Below are 18353 nucleotides of genomic sequence, written 5' to 3' on the forward strand. Positions count from 1 at the left end.
CGTGTCAGCCCGGTGTGTGTGTGGCAGGAGCAGCCCACGTTCTCGCTTCGTCAGGAACAGGAATCCCTGAATTCGAGAGCTGGCAGGGAAACAGCCAGCTGGGGCCGTGGGATTTTCCTCCAAAACATTTGGGGAATTGAGGGGTGAGAGGCACAGCCATCGGTTCGGCGAGCTCATGCGCTCCAAAACCTTCCTGGAAAGGGAACCAGCACGGAGCCACGGGCAGGAGCCATGCACAGGGAGCTGACCGAGTCACGTGCGTTTTTATTTTTCCTTCCTAAGTATTTACGTTCGTTAAGGAGCTCTCAAGAGGAAGAGGAATTAAAAGGTTGCAAACGTTTGAGCTAGAAACGAGAGCTCGGCGGCTGCGCTGCGCGTTGCCCTCTGCGCGAGGCTCTCATCAGCCCTAACACCCGTGGCACAGAGCTCAGGGGCACCGTGCCGCCCCAAAATGTGTTCGGGTAGGGTCACAGCTCATCTGTGTATCTGCCAGTACCCAAACTGGGTGCTAGCACCTCTCTTTTATGGCTGGGCCATCTCCCTGGCACCTGGCCCCCGGGGTCCGTGGCCACCCCTGTGGTGCCTTTGGTTTTCCCCCCCCCCTCAGCCACATTGCTTCAATTTATAGACAATACCCTTTTCCTAAAGCTTTGCTGGGTCTCCTGGAGGCTCTCCTGGCGTTTACCAAAATCCCTGAGAAGGAACGAGGTCGGAATTTGGCCAGCAGCAGGAGGGGCCCGCTGTGTGCTGCTGCGCTGGGCATCGGAGCCGGGCAGCGTCCGTAGGAGCGGTGCCGGGAGGCAACGAAACGGGGCTGAGCAAACACGAGGGCACCATTTCGGCGTCCACACGCAGGTCTGGCGAGGAAAGGAAAACAGGAATCTTTGCCCAGAATATTGGAAACGGTCTCGTTAGGCACAGAGCCTTTGCTTCAGGTATTTGTTCCCCCCTCCCTCGCTCAGGGCGCGGAATGGAGATTTGGAGGCTCGAGCCCTGGGGCTTTATCTCGGGGTGTGGCGGTGCTGCAGCCTCTTATCAGGTGTGTGGCGGCGAGCCGAATGGCTCAAACAAAACCCTCGCCCAGAAGTTTGGGTGCCCCTTCCATATAATTCTGGGTGCCAGCCGCTGGGTTAAGGTGTTCGGTCAGAGCTCGCTGTTTGCCCCTTCTTAATTCCAGGTGGGATGCACCCACAGCGAGCGTGGCTCCAGGAAAAGTACCCAAAAAAGCGATTTTTGGAGAGGTTTATTAAGGGCTTGCTGGGGGAGGGAAGCCCTAGGGCGGGTGAGGACAGCTGGGTGGAGATGAAATACCAGGGGGGGGACGGACGGCAGGGCTGGCACCCAAGCGAAGGCGGCTGCGCGGCGGCTGCTGTGCTTGGAAGCGTGGTAAAGATTTAAAGATTTACCTCCCGCCAGCTGCCAGCTCGTTGGGGCGTCGGGGAGGCAGCCAGGCGCTTTCTTCCCTTCCCTCCCCATCGCTCGTTCGGCTCTGCCATGCTTTGTGCTCGGCTGGAAGGAGAAAAATCACCAGGCAGAGCCGCGAGGAGTCCCGGCGCTCGCTGCGGTCGTGCCTGCGCGGTTCCAGCTCCTGCACGGGAAACATGCAGGTGTCCAGGTACAGAAATACCTGCTGGGGGGTTGTCTGTTGTGTTTTTTTATCATTATTATTATTATTTTTACCAGAAAGGGCAGCAATTGTTTGGCAGGCATTGCCGTGGCGGGTTGGGGTGGCGGCAGAGGGGGGCCGGGAGCTCAGCCCTGGCAGGGGCTGGCCCCAGGTCTCCAGGTTGGGCTCCTTTAGAAGCAATTAAAGAAATTGTTCATGATGGAAACAAAACCCAGCTTGTTTTATGCTCTAAGGGGCTCTGAGGAATCATTTTATCGGACCTGGCTTTTGAAATCTTACTGTATTCCTCTCCGAGCAGCTCCCAGCTGATGGTGCGGGCAGCGCCTGTTTTGTGTTTGCCTTTTTTGCACCGATTTGTTTTGGAAAGTCTCCGGGCAAACCCTTTAGCATGGATCTTCAGCTCAGCTGCCATCCCGAGCTAACGTGCTGGGGGCAAACCCAAGCTGATTGTCACCCAGGGGTGGGGAGAAGAGCTGTCCGAGTGCCTGACACTGCTGCTGTGCCAAGGGATTTTGTGTCTGGGGGGTTTGGGAAGCTCCAGCGGTCAGGGTGCTGCTGCTGGACCGTGCCAGGAGCCGTAGCACTGCGTGGAGAGGCAGAGATGAGTAAAGATGGGGAAAAAATAATAAAAAAAAGCCCCAGTTCCAGCCTGCCACATCCCTGTCCTTTTAGGATTTCCCCCCTCTGAGGCAGCCCTCGTTTTTGCATCCCCACAATAACCCGTTGCTGCTCCTGCTTCCTTTGCCGCGGGTCGGTTGGGGTTTGCTCGCTGCGCCTGGATGCAAGCAGCATTTGTGGCTCTGATCACTGCTCCTCCGGGTGTCTCCGTGGGATTTTGTCACATTTGCAGCCTGCGGGGTCTCGGGGCTGTGCCCTGCCTCTGTACCTTGGACGTTCAGCTGCTGGGTGCTCCAAAACCATCCTCTGATATTTATCCCATCAAAGCGGCGAAGGGATGTGATAGTGCAGGAACGCCGAGGCTGAAAGCCTTTAAAAACCTTTCACTCGGGCTTCCCTTCCTTTGCTGCTTTGGTGTTTAGGCCCCGTTATTCTCTGAAAATTCAGCATTTGGTATTTTTTAAGCACTTCTAGCAGCGGGTCAGTGCTCGGGGCTCTTCTGCAGCGTGTTCTGTAGCCAGGCAGAGCGCCAGCACGACTGTCAGAGGAAACGCTCCTGGCTGCATCCCGGAGAACAGCCCAAGCTCGGGTTCCCTCTGAAGTAAGAGCAAGCCCGAGTCCCCCACGTAGGATTTTTCCTCGTAACCATCCCATTTGGCTACTGAATTGGCAAGAGATTCTGGCAGGGACATGGAAGGAGCTGAGGAGCTGCCCTGGTGCCGGCCGGGCAGGAGCAGAGCCACCCTGGGCAGCTCCCATCCTGCTGGGGATGCCTTGCTCCTCTGGGGCAGGTCAGATAATTAAAGCACCGCGGGTTTGAGCCTCCTACCCTTTATTATTTTCCTTGCACGTCGGTGTTTGCACCCCGATGGTTCATTTTTTGGGCAGCCTCCCCGTCTCCATCCATAAATCAGCCGGTGGGGGCTCAGGGGAGATCTGTAGGAAGGGGAATTCAGGCTTCAGGCAGTGCCAGCGATCCCTGCAGGTCTCCTGCCCCTTTTTTGGGGAAATGGCAAGTTGCAGACACGCTCGGCGCATCAAAACCAGCGTAACCACACCTGATTTACGCCCAGATTGCCCTGATTTATGTGCGTTGATTAAACCACGCGTGGAGAGAAGCGGCTCTGCCGTCAACCCGAGCGCAAAGCTGCCCACACCACGCTACGTCTGAAGCATCCAAAATTTGTTTTTTTTTTGCCAAAACGTTCATTCCCATGTCGGTTTGCCCCCGAAACCCTGGCAGCACGAAGGGGCGAGCGGCAGGAAGAACTCACGGCGGGAGGCAGGAGGATGAAAGCTCCCTGCACCGGGATCCGTAGGGATTAGGGGCAGCTCCGATTTCCCTGGAAACACTTGGCTTGCAGGTGGATTACCCCGGCGGTGGGATTTGCTCTGTCTAGCCAACTAATACCTGTCTTACCGCTCCCTTAATTATTTTAATAAGCAGCCTGAGATCCGTAAGCCACCTTTGTCAGCCCCGGATGAGCGGGGAGCGGATCTCGAGCGTTTCAGCGTTTCGTCCTGGACTGACAAACCCAGTGGGGTTGTCTCGAGCCCCACCATGTGCTGCAGTCCCCAAAGCACTTCGTTAACGTGGCTCTTCGATAGCTGCCCTCCTGGTTCCTGAGCTTGTAGTTCTCATTTCCACGTGGATGGAGCTGCAGCGAGCTTGCAAACCCCTCAGCTCTTCCTCTCCTACGTGTGCATTTCGAGAAACACGAGGCCAGTTTGCCTGGCTTCTTAGCAATAAAACTTCCTTCCAGTGAACCTAAAATAGGAGAGCACGCAGTAAACTTTTCTTTCACCTGTCCTCATTGCTTGCAAGGTGTGCAGAGGGATCTTGAAGTCAGTGTTGGCTGGGAGATGTTTGGCTGCTGAGTCCTGGGGTCTCTCTTGTAGGTGAAGCTCCTCCTCGAGCTTTGTGTTGCTGTGTTCTCCAGAAATGCTTGGACCCCATCATTGTTGGGTTTCCTGGTGCTCTGGGAACTGGAAAACTGAATTTTGGCCGTAGAAAATGGAAGCTCCTTCCTAAATCGTAGTATCTTCTTGGCTGTTGGTTGATGCGCCCTAGCAGAGAACGGGTTCACCTGCTTGAATTGTCTCCATCCAAATGTACACAGGAATAACACACACGCTAACCCTGACACATACAGATAACCATTACAGGAGCTAATGGTGCTGTTCTCGAGGTGGGCTGTCATGCATTTGCCTTTTTGCCATCGATATTCTCCTGTTTGTACCACGAGGAGGTGTTTGTGCAGGTCCCCCCTGAGCTCCCAGCCCATCGGAAGGAGCCAGGTGCCCATCAGGAATCCCCTTCTGCTGCTCCAGCTTTACAACCACCTCACTTCAGCTTTCGTTCTGTCTTTGCATTTGATTTTTTTTTTTAATTCCTACCTCCCGGTGAAGGTTTTTCCTGCAGCACCATGTCAGCTTCCTCCTGGAAGGCGATGGGAGCGCCCGCCCCGTGCGTCACGCTCCAAACTTTGCAAAAAATTTTTTTTTTTTGCAAAACAGCTTCGCCCATTCCCTTTCAGCCCCCAGATGATGCTGATAACCTCAGGGGGCTGCAGCTTTTGTCCCGGCCCCGCTTCCTAAAGCTGGAAATGCCACGGCGTGGGGTTGTCACAAGCCTTGGGGATGGATTTGGGGTTTGGTGGCCTCCGTGCTTGGGGTGGGAAAAATGAACAAATACGGAACCGCTTCGGCACGTATCCCTGCTGCCCTGGGTGAAGGCACACTCCTATGGCACCACGAACACGATCTCTCTCCTTTTTCTAGCTGTGGTTTTCAAAATGCTCATTTTTCATTCCTTCTGCCCCCAAGCCTGTCTCAATAACAAAAATGAGCGTTTTGCTTGTAGATTAAAACATCGCGGAATTGCCTCGCAGTGGAAATTCTGCTGGTTTGGGGTTTAAAAGCTCTTTTTTTTCTTGGTTCATTTGCAGGGGGCACCGCTGGAAGAACCTTTATGGGCTCCTAATGACATGCAGGTGGACGATTTACTGACGATAATTAAGGTAGGGGAGAAGCTCTGCGAATTTTGGCCTCTCGGAATTTGCCCTCTCCTCGAAATAAATCCCGGCTCGCCGGCAGCAGACCGCTCCGAGCTGTTTTAGGGTTGGGTACACAGTACGGAGGGGCATTAAGGCATTACCTCCTTGTCCCTTTAAACACAGGGGAAGGGAAATCTTATTTAAGAATTACCTGGGAACGTGGCTAAGTGGAAAAAAAATCCGACTTCCTCCCCCAAAGGATAATGCGGGCTCTGTTGGCGTCGGGCTGCAAGGGGCACGACTCCCGTTTGAGAGCGCTCAGCACAGGGATTTTTTTGTTCTGCTGAAGCCTCGTGGTTGAGTTGGAATCCAGGTTCTAGCTTGCCATATCCCCCCCCCCCCCAAAAAATAACCTAAAAATATATTTTATTAGTTTATTTTCACCCGCTCCAGCTTCTGTGGAAAGCTGGTCCAGCTCCAGGTGCCGTAAGGGAGTACTCGGTTCTTGATGAATGAAACGGAGGAAAATCCCTGCTGTGAAAAGCACCGAGCTGTTGCACAACACTGGGAAAGAAAACCCAAGTGTGCACAGAGCTAAAAAGAAGCAGTTTTGGCGATCCCTGCTCGAGAACCTGGGGTCTGGCCTTGCTGAGGCTGGCTGCGGAGCGCATCGGGGAGCTGGAGGGCACTGTTTTGGCACCTAAATGGGAGCAGAACTTTGCAATGGATAAAAAAAAAAGTCATGGGAGGGTCTTCAGGAGCTGGAGGAAGGGATTTTTGGTGCTTCAGAGGTGATGGATGGGTGTCCATGACAGCTCCCCTGGCTCCTGCTATGGGTTTTCTGCCCCAGGGCTCGTGTGGGTGCCCACAGCTCCTCCGTTCCCTCTGCATTTTGGGGTGTCTGCACCATGGGGACACCCCTTTAGCTGGCTCTCCACAAGCCACCTGACTGTACCTAACACTTTGGGACCCTCCACGTACACCTGAGCTCTTAAAACATTTGGGTTGAGCAGCTTGGAAAGGTTCCAGGCTCCGAGTTCCCACCGGGGTGGCAAACACCCCAAACCCAGCAACGTTTGGGGAGATGCTTGAGAGCCCGGATGGGACGAATGCCACGGGCAGGATTTTATTCTCACTTTTTTGGGGGGCTGTAAATGTTTAAGAAAGTCTCTTGAGTGAGTGTGGGTTGCGTTATCTCTCCATATATCTCTGGCCCTCTACCACAGGCGTTGCTTTACGTCGCGGTTGGGGTTTACGTTTCCTTTTAGCACCCCTGGAATTAGTGGTTTGCTCGGGGTTTGGCGGTGCTGGAGAGCTTACCGGCAGGGAGAGGGGGAAATTCAAGCCGTAACAAGAGCAAATTCTTTTCACGCAGGCTTACGGGTCTCAAACGTATCTATCTGTGCTTTTTGTTTGGCTTGCGATAAGATGCGCGGCTGTGGAGTGTGCTCGGAGCAGGGATTTGCATGAATTATCATTTCTTACAAAACGAACATCTGGGCGAGCCTTCTCCCCGCGCTCCGCGAACACCCATGGGTGTTTTGCAAGGTTTGTGCGCCCGGGAGACAGCACAAAGCTGCTGAAATTTGGGGAAAACTCCTTCCATCTGGGGCGCACGGGGCCGTGTGACAGCGTCCTGATGTCCATGCTCATTTTCTCTGCATCTCATCAGGATTTTCCATCTTGGCGTGATTTTGGGAAAAACACTCTCCCGGTTATAGGGAGAGCCTGGGACAGTTGTGTTTGACCTTTGTGGGGTTCAGCTCCGTGGCTGGGAGGAATAAGTCCATCAACAACAGGAACTACAGCCCCAAATTTGTGAAAGATGGGCGTAAACACCCATTATGGTCTCTTGGTTTTGCACTTAGAGCGTTCCGTCTGAAGGGTTTTACGTTCTCTTGGAGAGATCTTCCTGTAAATTACTAATTAAGCAAATTAGCTCCAGTGCCATCAGTCTGTCTTCAAAGAGCGAGAAGCTGACGTTTCGAAGAAACCTTCAGGCTTGCAGCCTGGAATTATCCAATATTGCAAATTACGCCGTCTCGGAGGAATAGGAAGAGCTGCGAGAGGATCACTCGAAGCTTGGGTGGCTTAAAAGCAGGCTTCTCGTAAAGAGGTTGGCTTAGCATTTTAGCTCAGAATTCTGAATGGATGCTAAACCCATCATCATCACTTAAAATTTGACTAAACTTGCTGGTATGAAATAATTAGCTGATAATCCTCTATTTTTCTAGGCAGTGGGCAAGTAGACCGTAGAACAGATGAACACGTTGGGCTGTTGTTCTAAAAGGCCTTGTCTAGAATGTACTTATTTCCTCAAAAACTGGTTTTGGTAGGGGAAAAAGGGGAATCTCTTCGTTTTGGAGACCAATTCAGTATGTCAGAGGTGTGGGAGATGAGGCTGGCGTTGCACACCTGGTCCCAGCGCTCGCGCCTACGGCATTGGGTTGGGAAGAGCGCCGCGGCGCACCCAGAGCAGGAGGCTGGACGTGCAGACCTCGAAGGTCTTTTCCCACCGAGATGGTTCTGTGATGAATAATGGTTCTCTACGGCAGACACAGCTGGGCTGTCTGGGGTTTTTGAGCGGGTTAGAAGTTCAGGTTGAGCGGCGAGCTGCTCAAAAAGGGGGTTGGCGACAGTCATACCGACACCGGAGCGCCTGCTGCGACGTTTTGTTGAGGGTGGGGGTCCTCAAACCACATTTAGTCCTCCGAGAAAGTCCACCAGAAGCTGCTCACCTCCTCCAGATCATCCCTGTCCTTCCCTGAGCCTTTCCCAGCCGCGTTGCCAGCGTCCTTTGGGAGGTGGGGAGCGAGGCGCCGTGCCCCGGGGCGTTGCGCGATACTCAACGCGTGTGGTTTTCTTCTCGCCGTCTCCAGCGGTGCTGATCACCGAGCTGATGTTTTTGGCTCTACCCACAATAACTGAAAGATCTTTCCTGGCAGATAATGGTCGGTAATTGTGGTTGGCTCGCTCCGCTGGTATGCGTTCCCATATTAACTCGAAATTTAATTTGTTGTTGGAGCGCTGCTGCTGCCAGGGAGGCTGCGCGGAGGCACCGGCTGCCCTCGGAGGGGACCGAGTAGATTTCCAGGAGCTGCCCTGAAAGGTAAACTCCTTGGAAGGCACATTTGTACCATCACTTCATCTTCAGCTTGGAGCAAACTGCAGAAGAAGCAAGGAGGAGATGACCCAACCCTGGCACCATGTCCCTTCGCCATGCGTCCGGTGGTCGGGAAGACCTTGGTTCTTCTGCAGAGCTCTTCACCCTGGTGGCTTCTGCGTCGGATGGTGGCCAAGCTGAGAAAGGCTTTTCACCCCACTTAGAAGATTGATTTTGATCTTAGAAGATGCAGTTTTGATCAACGCTGCTGGTGGGTGAAGTCCTTGTCAAAGTTTTAAAGGCCGCTCTCAGATTTTGGCTTTTCCTGATGCGCAGCTTGACTCCTGGGGGACACTTCAGACCCACCAAGGTTGCCCCGAGAGCAGAAGTTACAGATCCCTGCTGCTTGTGCTCCTGAGTCCTGCAGGCACTTGGACCAGCCCTCTTCTCCATGAAACTTCAACCTTCCACCTCAAACCTCACCTTGCCGATGTGAGCTGACCTCGTGGCCTGTTCGTGCCAAAACCACCCCGAGGTTCGGAGGACCCATTTCATAAACCATCAGCACTGAGCACACGTCGCCAGCACTGAGGCCTTGGATGAGACAACCGTGTACAGAAACCCCACCAGGAAGCGTGCAGGGACCTGCTGGCCCTACCTGGAGCTGCTGTGTAGGAGCAAACACCTCCACCCTCCGTCTCACTGCTGGCAGCCGCCTCCTCCCTCACCAGTAGGGTTTGTTTTTTTTTTCTGGTGCCTCATTCTGCAAACAGGTTTCCCCTTGCAGGTGTTTGGGAAGACCTCATCTTTACTCCTCCTGCAGCATAACGATCAGCGCAGAGAGATCTCGAAACGGGTGATTATTTATTTTTTTTTTTTGCAACACGGTCTTGAAAAACTGCTGGCAGCAACTGCTGTACCTGGCACCTGAGTGGGACGGGAAGCTGCACCGGGGCGTAGCAACCACAGCCCAAACTTTCGGGAGGCTTGCAGCTGCCATCTGCATCCTGTGCTCGGCTTCTTGGTGGTGTTTGCTTGCTGGGTTTTGAGGGTTTCCTCAACATTGTGCCTGTGCTGAGATCGAGCAAGGCTAATTACATCACACTTATTCCTAATGCTGGTGGAGCTGAATCTGTAGGAATCTTTTTTTTTTTTTCCACATCAGGGACTTCAGACACAGCTCTGCTTTGCTTGCCTTTGGTCCCGTGAAAGGGCTGAGCTGCTCCGCGTCTCCTTGCAAAGAAAATGTCCTTCAAATCATCAGAGGACATACGAGGTGATTCAAATGTTTGCTTTCCCAGCTCACACCAGATCTTTTTTCTCACTGCGCCCCAGCGAAACCTGCGCTCCTCTGCGTGCGCGGCGTTGGGTAACAGAGGTGAGCGCCCGCTCCTTGCCAGCAGGGAGTTTATCTAAGCCTGGGGAGAACAATGGGAGGAGATGACAAGTCAAGGAAGTGAAAACACAGAAGGGAAGACGTTCGGACTCCTTAGTCATCGCGGGAGGCCGGGATGTGCCTCTGAAGGATGGAGCGCTGCGTGTTTCCTTTGTTTTAAGCCACCTCTGTCTGCTCCTGCTCTTCCAGGGCGTCCTCGGTGCTGATGCTGTTCCTTTTCCCCGTCCCACCGTCACGGGGGGATGTTAACAAGCCAGCTCCCTGCTATCTGATGATAAAAAGCCAACAAAGAAGCAGAGCAGATGAAAGGTCTGCGGCAGGAAACCCCGAGTGACCATTTTCTCCCCGGGGCAAAGGAGGCTGCCAAACGTCAGGGGGGGATTTGGAAACCCCGGGGATAAACTAGATGGCAGAAGAGCCTGGTAAATAACAGCACGGAAAGGAAATTTAACCAGTTGTCCTTTGGGTTTGTTGGTGAAGAGATGAGTGCAATTATTTTTTGGGCTGTTTAGTGAGAGATTCGGGGCACCCTTCTGACAAACCTGCTCACGGCACCGCGCGGAGAGGACACCGAAGGCGGAGGGATCGATGAGAACACCCGGGTCCGCCTTATGCAAGCTGAAGGCTGTGAAATTACGGAGTCGCACCCACAAGTTTCCTGCCCCGGGACCTGAAGGCGTGACACAAAGCTCACGGAGTGCTGAGCGATCCGTCGGGGCTGAATGCGGGTCAGCAATGCGGCTCAGCAGGTCCGCGCCTACCGCCACGGCAAACTTCACCTGGCTCATTGACTGCAGAGCATTTCTCATGATGTCATCCAGGCGTTTTGTAGCCCAAATACCCCAAATTCACTGCTGAAAGGTAAATATAGCAACCTACCAGGTCTTTCCAGCAGCGACACGCTGGAAACCCCATCCTCAGGCTCACTCCATCACTGCTATTTTCCCCTTTTACGAGGCATCGTCCCCCTTGACCACTGCCCTTTCCTTTCACATCGCTGTCTAAATCTTCTGTGGCTTCTGCCGTGATTAAAAAGAACAAAATGACATATGCTGCAGGAATTTGGCAAGCAGCACGTGGAGCTCTGGCAGTTCCAGGCTGTGGTCGGGTGGCTTTGTCATACTCAGAGCGCGCGCAGGCATGAGCTGCTCGTGGTTCCTCCCTGCTCGCTCGGGGACCTGTTCCCTTTTCACACCGAGTCGTTTTTAGGGCAAATAGATAACTGTGGGGCGTTATATGAGGATGGAGACGGGGAATGAGGCAGGCTGGAGGCGGTACCCCCTGGAGGAGCGGTGTATTCGCAGTGCCGTGATGTTCCACGGAGATGGTCGGCGATAGACGCGGTTTTTGGGAAGCAGGAGCTGGTAGCAGGTAAGCTGCTGCAGGTGGGGAGAGGCAGGCAAGCTTTTGATGCGTAAATCCTCTGGTTCTGAGACAAAAACCTGTATCAGTCTCACAAGCAGAGCCAGTTGCTCTGAGCCTGGTCCAGGCGTCACAGCAACCTCCACCGAGGACAGGCGGCTGCTACCTGCGGCACACTCGCTGTGGAAAGAGGTAAATTATTCCTGATGGCTCGAGCAAGGATTATTTGGAGGCTGAGGGGGAGGAAAGTGCTAAAGTGCTGCTCGGTTTTGGGGGACTGTTGCTGTTTGAGTCACAAATTTGACTCCCAGACTTGCTTTTTGAACGCAGCGTGTAGATACCCGTCAAGGCTGGTGCATTTGTGAGATGTGCACCCGCTCTCCTGCTCTCCAGGTGCTTCTGTCCTGGGTCGGGGTTGGTTCTGGTGTCCTGTGGGAGCGGGTGGGATGCTGGCTGAAGCCTGCTGCATGTGGGGAGAAAAATATTTCAACCCCTGGGCTTTTGCTGCTGCAAGAGCATTCGCTTTGATGCGCAATTCAGCAAGGCCAGGGGGCTCCTTGGAGAGCTGGCGAGAGGGAAGGAGCTCTGTGAGGTAAAATTCTTCATTAGGATGGCATTTATACTCTGAAACCGTGCTTGATTTCTGCGTGGCTCTTCCCTTTCTCCACTGCAAAGTCCCCTGCAGGTGCAGCGTGCTGCTGTGCCTGCACCTCCCCTAGGAGATACCGGAGGCGGTCTCGTCTCTGCCCTTGTGCCGAGCTCTGAGGAAGCACAAGGCCAAAGAGGTGGAGGTCTGCCAGCAGAAATGGACCTTGTCCTTAAAGAGAAATGAAGAAAAAACACCAAAAATAAAAAAGCCACCCTAAAATGTTAATGTGGACTGCTTTCAGTCCTACAGGGGGGGTTGGAGAAGTGACCAAAGTGAGCGAACAAAACGGTGCCACTAGGGAACCGAGGGGCACCCAAGTTGCTGCAAAAGGCTTTGTATTGGGGAAAAACCAGTTCTGTGCATTAACTGCTGCTGCTTCTCCCCAGACGAGTGGATATTACAGCACCTAAACCGCTGGCTGAGCTGCTGAGGTGCAGGGGGGCAGGAGCAGGAAGGGCTCTGCAGCCACAAACCGCTCGGGTTTCGTTACCGCCCGCTGCCGCGCGCCGCTCGCCCCTGCGGAGCAGCACGGGGAGGGGATGTGGGCTCTGCCTGGGGAAAGGGAACTGGTTGGGGATGGGACAGAAAGAAGGGTGACCCGAGGAAGGGCTGAAGTTGAGAAATGGGGTTGGGTTGGCCAGGAGAGGCTGGCTAGACCCCTTGGTGCTGGTGGGCAGGGGTGGCATTACCGGGATGCTTTCACTTGGCTTCGGATGGGCGCACGGCTGGAGCTGCCGGGGTTCACACGTGGAGCTCTTCAGGGGTTCAGCCCCCCAGCAGGTGTCCCCGTGAAGGCACAGCTGAGCCTTGCCCGAAATTACAGTTGCAAAACCGTTCTGAGCCCGCCGTTGCAAGGCCTCACTGCCTTCAGCTGCGCGGGCACCAACCGCGCGCTCGGGGCTGGCTCACCGACCCGTCACCACCTCTGAGAAAACTGGGAGCAGGGCAGGGTGCTCGGGTGCCAGAAGGTGCCCGTGGGATGTCGCTGGTGCTGCTCTGCCTCCTGCAGAGCTGTGAGGAGGCTGAGATCTGTTGGACAGGAGCTCACATACACTTTAAGGTTTGTTTCCCCAGAGGACCGAGCACAAAAAAGGGATCTGCTGCTCAGCCGCCAGCCCGTGGGGTCGCAGCGATGCCCCAGCTCCTGGCACAAATCCCTGGCTCAGGGGGCACACAGCCGGGTGCCCACAGGCACAGAAACTCCCCGAGCACCCCAAAAATCCCCGTCCATCAGCCAGGTGCTCAGCAGAAGGTGCTGGGTGGGCAGCCCACATTCTCTTCTGCGTTAACTGCTTCCAAACATCTTCTTCCTGGCTCAATTTTATTTGCCCTTTAATAAAAGAAGACTCTAACTGCTAGCCACTACTTTGCTCACCCCTCAGGCAGGTGTTTAAGAGTTTTCTACTGTTACTGAAGTGCCCGTTTCTGTGCTTTTCGAGCGCTGTCAGCTGGCTGGGGACGATGATTCATCTTTAGCAACTGCTTAACCGAAAATGCCGTGAGGGTGATGTGGTGCAGGTCGTCACCAGCACGCTCAGCATCACTTTTGCTCCCCATCCCGGGGTTGTTTTGAGCATCACTGTTCGGTGCCATCACGAAAGCAGCTGGACTGTGCCCAGCAGGCTCCTGGTGCACCCCTTCAGGCTTTTTTTTCCCCGAGATCTGTGCCGGGCAGTACGTAAACCCCAGCCTTGGCCATGAAATGTGAGCGAAATGGTTTTATTTTCTTATGCCTGGTGAGATCTGCACCCACGGTGGGGTTGGCTCCGTCTGTCCCCAATAGACACCTGCACAACCCGGTGTCGGAAGGGATTCCCCCTTGATTTAACTTTGAATTAAACATACAGATCTGTTAAATTACAGAGGCCTCGTTGAATAGTTTTGGTGGATTTTTGCCTCAGTGCTGGTCTTCTGGTTTCTTCCTTAAATCGGGTTCTGGGCATGCTTTTCCCAAAGCGGTTGGATATTGCACAAAGCACGGCTGTGCCATCAAATGGAAGGCAAAATGTGGGCAGTCCTACATTTAACTCCTGGCCTAGACCCCATTTTGATGAGAGCTGAGCAGATCCTTCAAAAAAAAGGATGATTAATGCTGCTTTTGTGCGAGGGTGATGGGGTCGTGGTCACAGACCCCAAGAAATGACCCCTCCTGCAAGCCACCACCTCCACCAGCCGGTGATGCTGTTACCTCCGTGCCATAAAGTCTCTGAATACCCCAGCAAGCTCCTGCCTGCACTTCAGGTCTTGTAAAAACACTGCAAAACCCCATCCATCCCTTCCCTTTTTATCACATTGGGCTCTGAGGGCCTCCTGCCCCCGTGGTCTGAGCCACCACCTCTTGGTTCGCACCGGGGACCCACGAGAGCGCCAGGACATCCCTCCACTTCTCAGGCTCTCCACAGCCTTCTGCGAGCTGGAACCAGCTGTAGGGCATCCGAGGAAGGTGTCAGAGATGCAGAAAGGAGCAATTAGGCATTGCTGGCCTTGTGGGGGTGGGATTTCCCCCCCCCTGCCCGGCAGCGCTGTAAATTAGCGGTTGGCTCGAGCCCCGCGGTGCAGCTATTTGGACATCTGAGGCCTGAATTATAGCTGCGCAGATTATCTCATCCATTTGGTTAATCCTTTTTTCTTGTTTTCGGTCATGCTTTTGACCTCGGTGATGTTCCGAGCAGCGAGCTGCATTCAGAGTGGTTTGCTCGTGATGGAGCAGCCCGGTGGTTTCTGCGTGCGGGGAAGGGGAAGAATCGGGCAGCTTCGCCTCAATCGCTTTCATTTCTCTAATGCTTTCCCTCTCCCAACAGCCAGGCCGTTTCCAGAATACCTTTTCAGAGGTATTCGCATCGCTGACAGCGGTCGTGGCCTTTCTAAGGCTTTTTATTTTCCCTGGGAGGCTTTGAAACAAGGCGTACAGGGCTAGGGGCCAGCCCTTCCCATCCTGCGCCTCCCCTAAAAACGCCTCCGGTGCCGATTCTGATTTCGGGCATCGACGATTCCCAAAAAGCCAGGGGAAGGAGAGGAGCACCTGTCTTTATTGCAGTCTGTTAATAAGCCTTGGAGCTCTCAGAATACATATTTATTCTTCCAGCCCTCCGTAATGTGCATTTTTAACACAAAAAGCCCAGCCTGGCGCCAGGCCAGCAGCTGCAGCAGCTCCAGGCTCTTGCCACGCTCGCTGCAGCTCGGCTGATCGCCTCCTGCCCCTCCAGGAGAAGCTGTTGGAAAAGGAAAGGAGGAGATGTGGACACGCTGAGGCCGAAATATTCACGTTTGGAAATATTCAACCACGCTGCACAAGGGTGGGACCCGAGCTTTGGTGCTAACGCGAGCGCAGAGCCCTAACGCAACGCCCGGCCCCCTCGAGGGGGATTCCTGCCCCGAACACCAAAAACATCCCCGTAACTTCCAGATCTTTGGACGGGAAGATGTTTTTCCTTTGGAGAAACACTAAGAGGTGAAATGTTTGGGGTGAGAAGGCATTAAGGTGACCAAATGTTAGCGCGTCAAACCACGTCCAGTGGTGTGGGTGAGCTCTTCGTGGCAATTCCGCCCCGTTGCCTTCATCTTTCCCCCAAATCTCCCTTTTTTACACTTCCCAGCCTCCACTAGAAATGGAGATCTTGCATTTAAGTCGGTGTTTGTAATGAGGTGGAACCCTAAAGTCTAGGCTGAGAAAGTCTTGACCATAAATATCCATTTATTTCCCTTCTTGTGTCACCTGAACGGCCCAGACCAGGGGGGCTCTTAGGCCAACGGGGGAATTATTTGTTAAATACGAGAATTTCCACTCTGATTAATCCCCAAAATATCTTAAGTGACTTGGAGCAGCTCGTACCACCAAGGGGCAGCCCAACGGGCAGAGCTGGGTGTAAAATTGTGTAATTTTCTATTTAAAATCGAGCAGGAAAGGCGCTGGCACGTCGCGGTGGACTTTCGGGATCGAGGCTTTCCTTGGGATGTTATTATTTGATAAACCCAGATCCTACATCTACAGCTGGCTCAGGAATATTCATCAGAGCCTCGATTTTCATACGTGCTGGGACTGTTGTAACCACCTGGATTGCTCTGGTGGGCCGGGTCCCTCTCCTTTCTCCCCTGATCCCACTCTTTCCCCTTTTTTCTCTGCCTCCCTCCTTTCTCCCCCAAAAAGGAGGGGGAAAGGGAAGCGAATGAACTTGTCTGGGTAGAGGGGAGGTGTAATTATGAGCAGTGGGACCAATTTAGAAATGGAAGATGTCAGAGAGGCTCGAGACTTTGTTTGACACGCTGGTCCTTTGCGTAGAGGATAAAAGGAAAGCACGCTAATTTATTCCTAAACTGCAATTCCTTTTTTTCGGATTAATCTGTTTAATTAGTGTAGCTCATAAATGCACACGGGCAGGGGAGAGATGGGGGCTGCAAATTGAAAAGGAAGAAGTTTTCAAAAGGAAAATCCAATGGGGACGGCTGCCCGGCGGGGAGATGCTGTGGGCAACATCCCACGAGGAAAGATGGAAACGGCGCTGCCCTGGGCTTTCGAAGGAAGACTTGGAGCCTTTGGGAAGTTTCTTGTAGGGAAACGTCTTCGTGGTGGGTAGGATGAGATGGTCTAATGGGTCCTATCTGTGTCCAGGCCGTGTGGTTTTCATTTCCTCCTGCAAAGAGGTCTGCAAGGGAGGAGGACTGGGAATTTCAGGAGGCCCCAGAGGAGGGAAAACACAGGAGAGCGTTTGGTTAGCTGACCCCAGCGAAGGTCATATGGAAAACCTGGCCAAGGAAAGCTTTTATTTTAGCCTCAGCGGAAGAAAGATCTTTCATTACCTGCCCGAGGAGTGTCAGCAGCCCTGCAGTTGCTGACGGCACGGTTATATTTGTCCTCGAAGCACGGCTGCGTGCGCACGGCGTGTCACCCCGGTGCCCCTGTGGCTATTTCTGAGGCCGTACAAGCTGCAGTGCCCACCTTTATTTGGTCCTGAGCGACAGGGCTCGTGTTTCCCTCTCTGAGTGTGAGAAATGGAAGCAGACCAGGGGCGTTTCCAGCTCCGGTGTCCTCCTGCACGAGAATCCCTGGGGATTTCGCTTGGATCCGCGCTCAGGGCACGTCCGTCCCCTTGCAGACCCGATGGATCCTCTTGTTCTCCTCGGGAAGGGAGCTGCTTTTCCAGGAGGAAAGGTCCTTTCTCCTTCACAGCCATTTCATCCCCCAATGGCTTTAATTCCTTTAATTCCACTAATTATCGGGGGCAGCAGGAGCGTGATTCCCAGTCCTGCGCGGTTTCCGCATGCCTTCTGTCCGTCGTGATGGTTAAATCTTGCCCTAAAGGACACCTCAATCTCCTCAGGCGATGGGAGGAGTATTTCTTCTGGGACTACCCTTGTGTGAAACGTTGCTCCCTGTTTAGGATTCCTATTAAAAATAACAATAACACGGACAGAAGGGCGGCTGGGGTGTTTTCCTCCGAAATTAGCCCCAGCAGTTCCAGCTTTGGTGCTACACGAGCTCCAAAACGTGAATATGATCAACGAACACCTGGAAACCAACCCATCCATTTCTGCTCTCCTGTGTGACAAGCCAAAGCGTGCAAAGGGGAAAAGCACTCAAAAACGTAGGGGAACCTAAAGCCCGGCAGAAAAATACCCGTGGGCAGCTGTCGCACCGATTGCTGGGGCAAGGCGGCGTGGTCCTGGTGCCTTGCCTCAATTGAGCTAATTCCTAGTTATTTCAGCAGTTATTTCAGCTGGTATCAGAACCGAAACACAATGCAGATAGATTTCTTCGCCCGATAAAGGTTTTGAGCGAGGTTCCCTTTTATCCTTCAAAACAGCCGTCCCCTGCGCTCTCTGCCCTCATTGTGCTCGGGGTATTATAAACCCGGATTGTTTTGTAAACTGCTAATTTTAGACACATCGTGACGCTTTATTGTTCCCTTTATTGCTTTTTTAATACCGCGGCAGAGCAGCGGAAGTCATCTGCGTCCTGGGACTTTTAAGTCTAGACTGGATGAAGGACGAGAAAATACAGCTGGAGCGCTCATCCACCGGCCTTTTGTGCTCCCAACTCCAGCCCCACGGCTAATTCCCTCTGCTGAGACGGAAGCTAGCAGTAATTGGACAGAAATCATAAATACACCGATATCTGAGGCTGAAATGCTGCTGGCTTTCCAAACCAGTGGCTCGATACAATAGCCAGCGCGGGCGGCGCGGGCACAATGGAGTTGCTCCGGCAGGGCTTTGCAGGAGAGCCTTGCATAGCCCCGTGTCGTCCCATTATTCCGCTTCAGCGTGGCTTAACAATGAAGGGGAGATAAAAGCTTGGCCCCCGGTTGGCTTAGAGGGGTCAGTTCATCCCAGCTCTTTGTGATTTTAGGCTTTTCCATGGCGGGTAACGCGGTTCCTCCCCCCCGCGGGGACGCGCGCCTGAATGGGTCAGGAGGGGACGGTGCAGAAAATGTACCTTGGTTCATGCGAATCACTGCTTTTTTTTTGTTTTTTTTCAACAAAAACGAGAGGGTTTTGTTCCGTTTGTGAGAACTGGGTCAGTTGGACAAGTCGTGGGCTCGGCTTGTGCCAGCAGCGTGCCAGTGCGCTGCGCTTTGGAGGGCAGGGCTGAGGGTTTCTTCAGTAGC

At 53.5% G+C, this 18353-nt stretch overlaps 1 protein-coding gene across 3 annotated transcripts in view; it reads left to right on the forward strand.

The window, feature by feature from the left end:
- Positions 1 to 18353, forward strand: part of PTPRA (protein tyrosine phosphatase receptor type A) — an 80542-nt gene that overhangs the window by 32076 nt on the left and 30113 nt on the right. For 2 of the 3 annotated variants that reach the window (XM_082759188.1, XM_082759187.1), the window contains one exon: positions 5194 to 5265. In XM_082759188.1, the coding sequence (XP_082615314.1) occupies positions 5233 to 5265 (33 nt within the window). In that variant the 5' untranslated portion in view covers positions 5194 to 5232. Of the gene's footprint in view, positions 1 to 1585; positions 1616 to 5193; positions 5266 to 18353 lie in introns of those variants that run through there. The other variant, XM_082759189.1, reaches the window with a different exon arrangement.

The sequence above is a fragment of the Aythya marila genome (assembly GCF_965140915.1).
Source record: "Aythya marila genome assembly, chromosome: 4".
Taxonomy (NCBI): Eukaryota; Metazoa; Chordata; class Aves; order Anseriformes; family Anatidae; genus Aythya; species Aythya marila.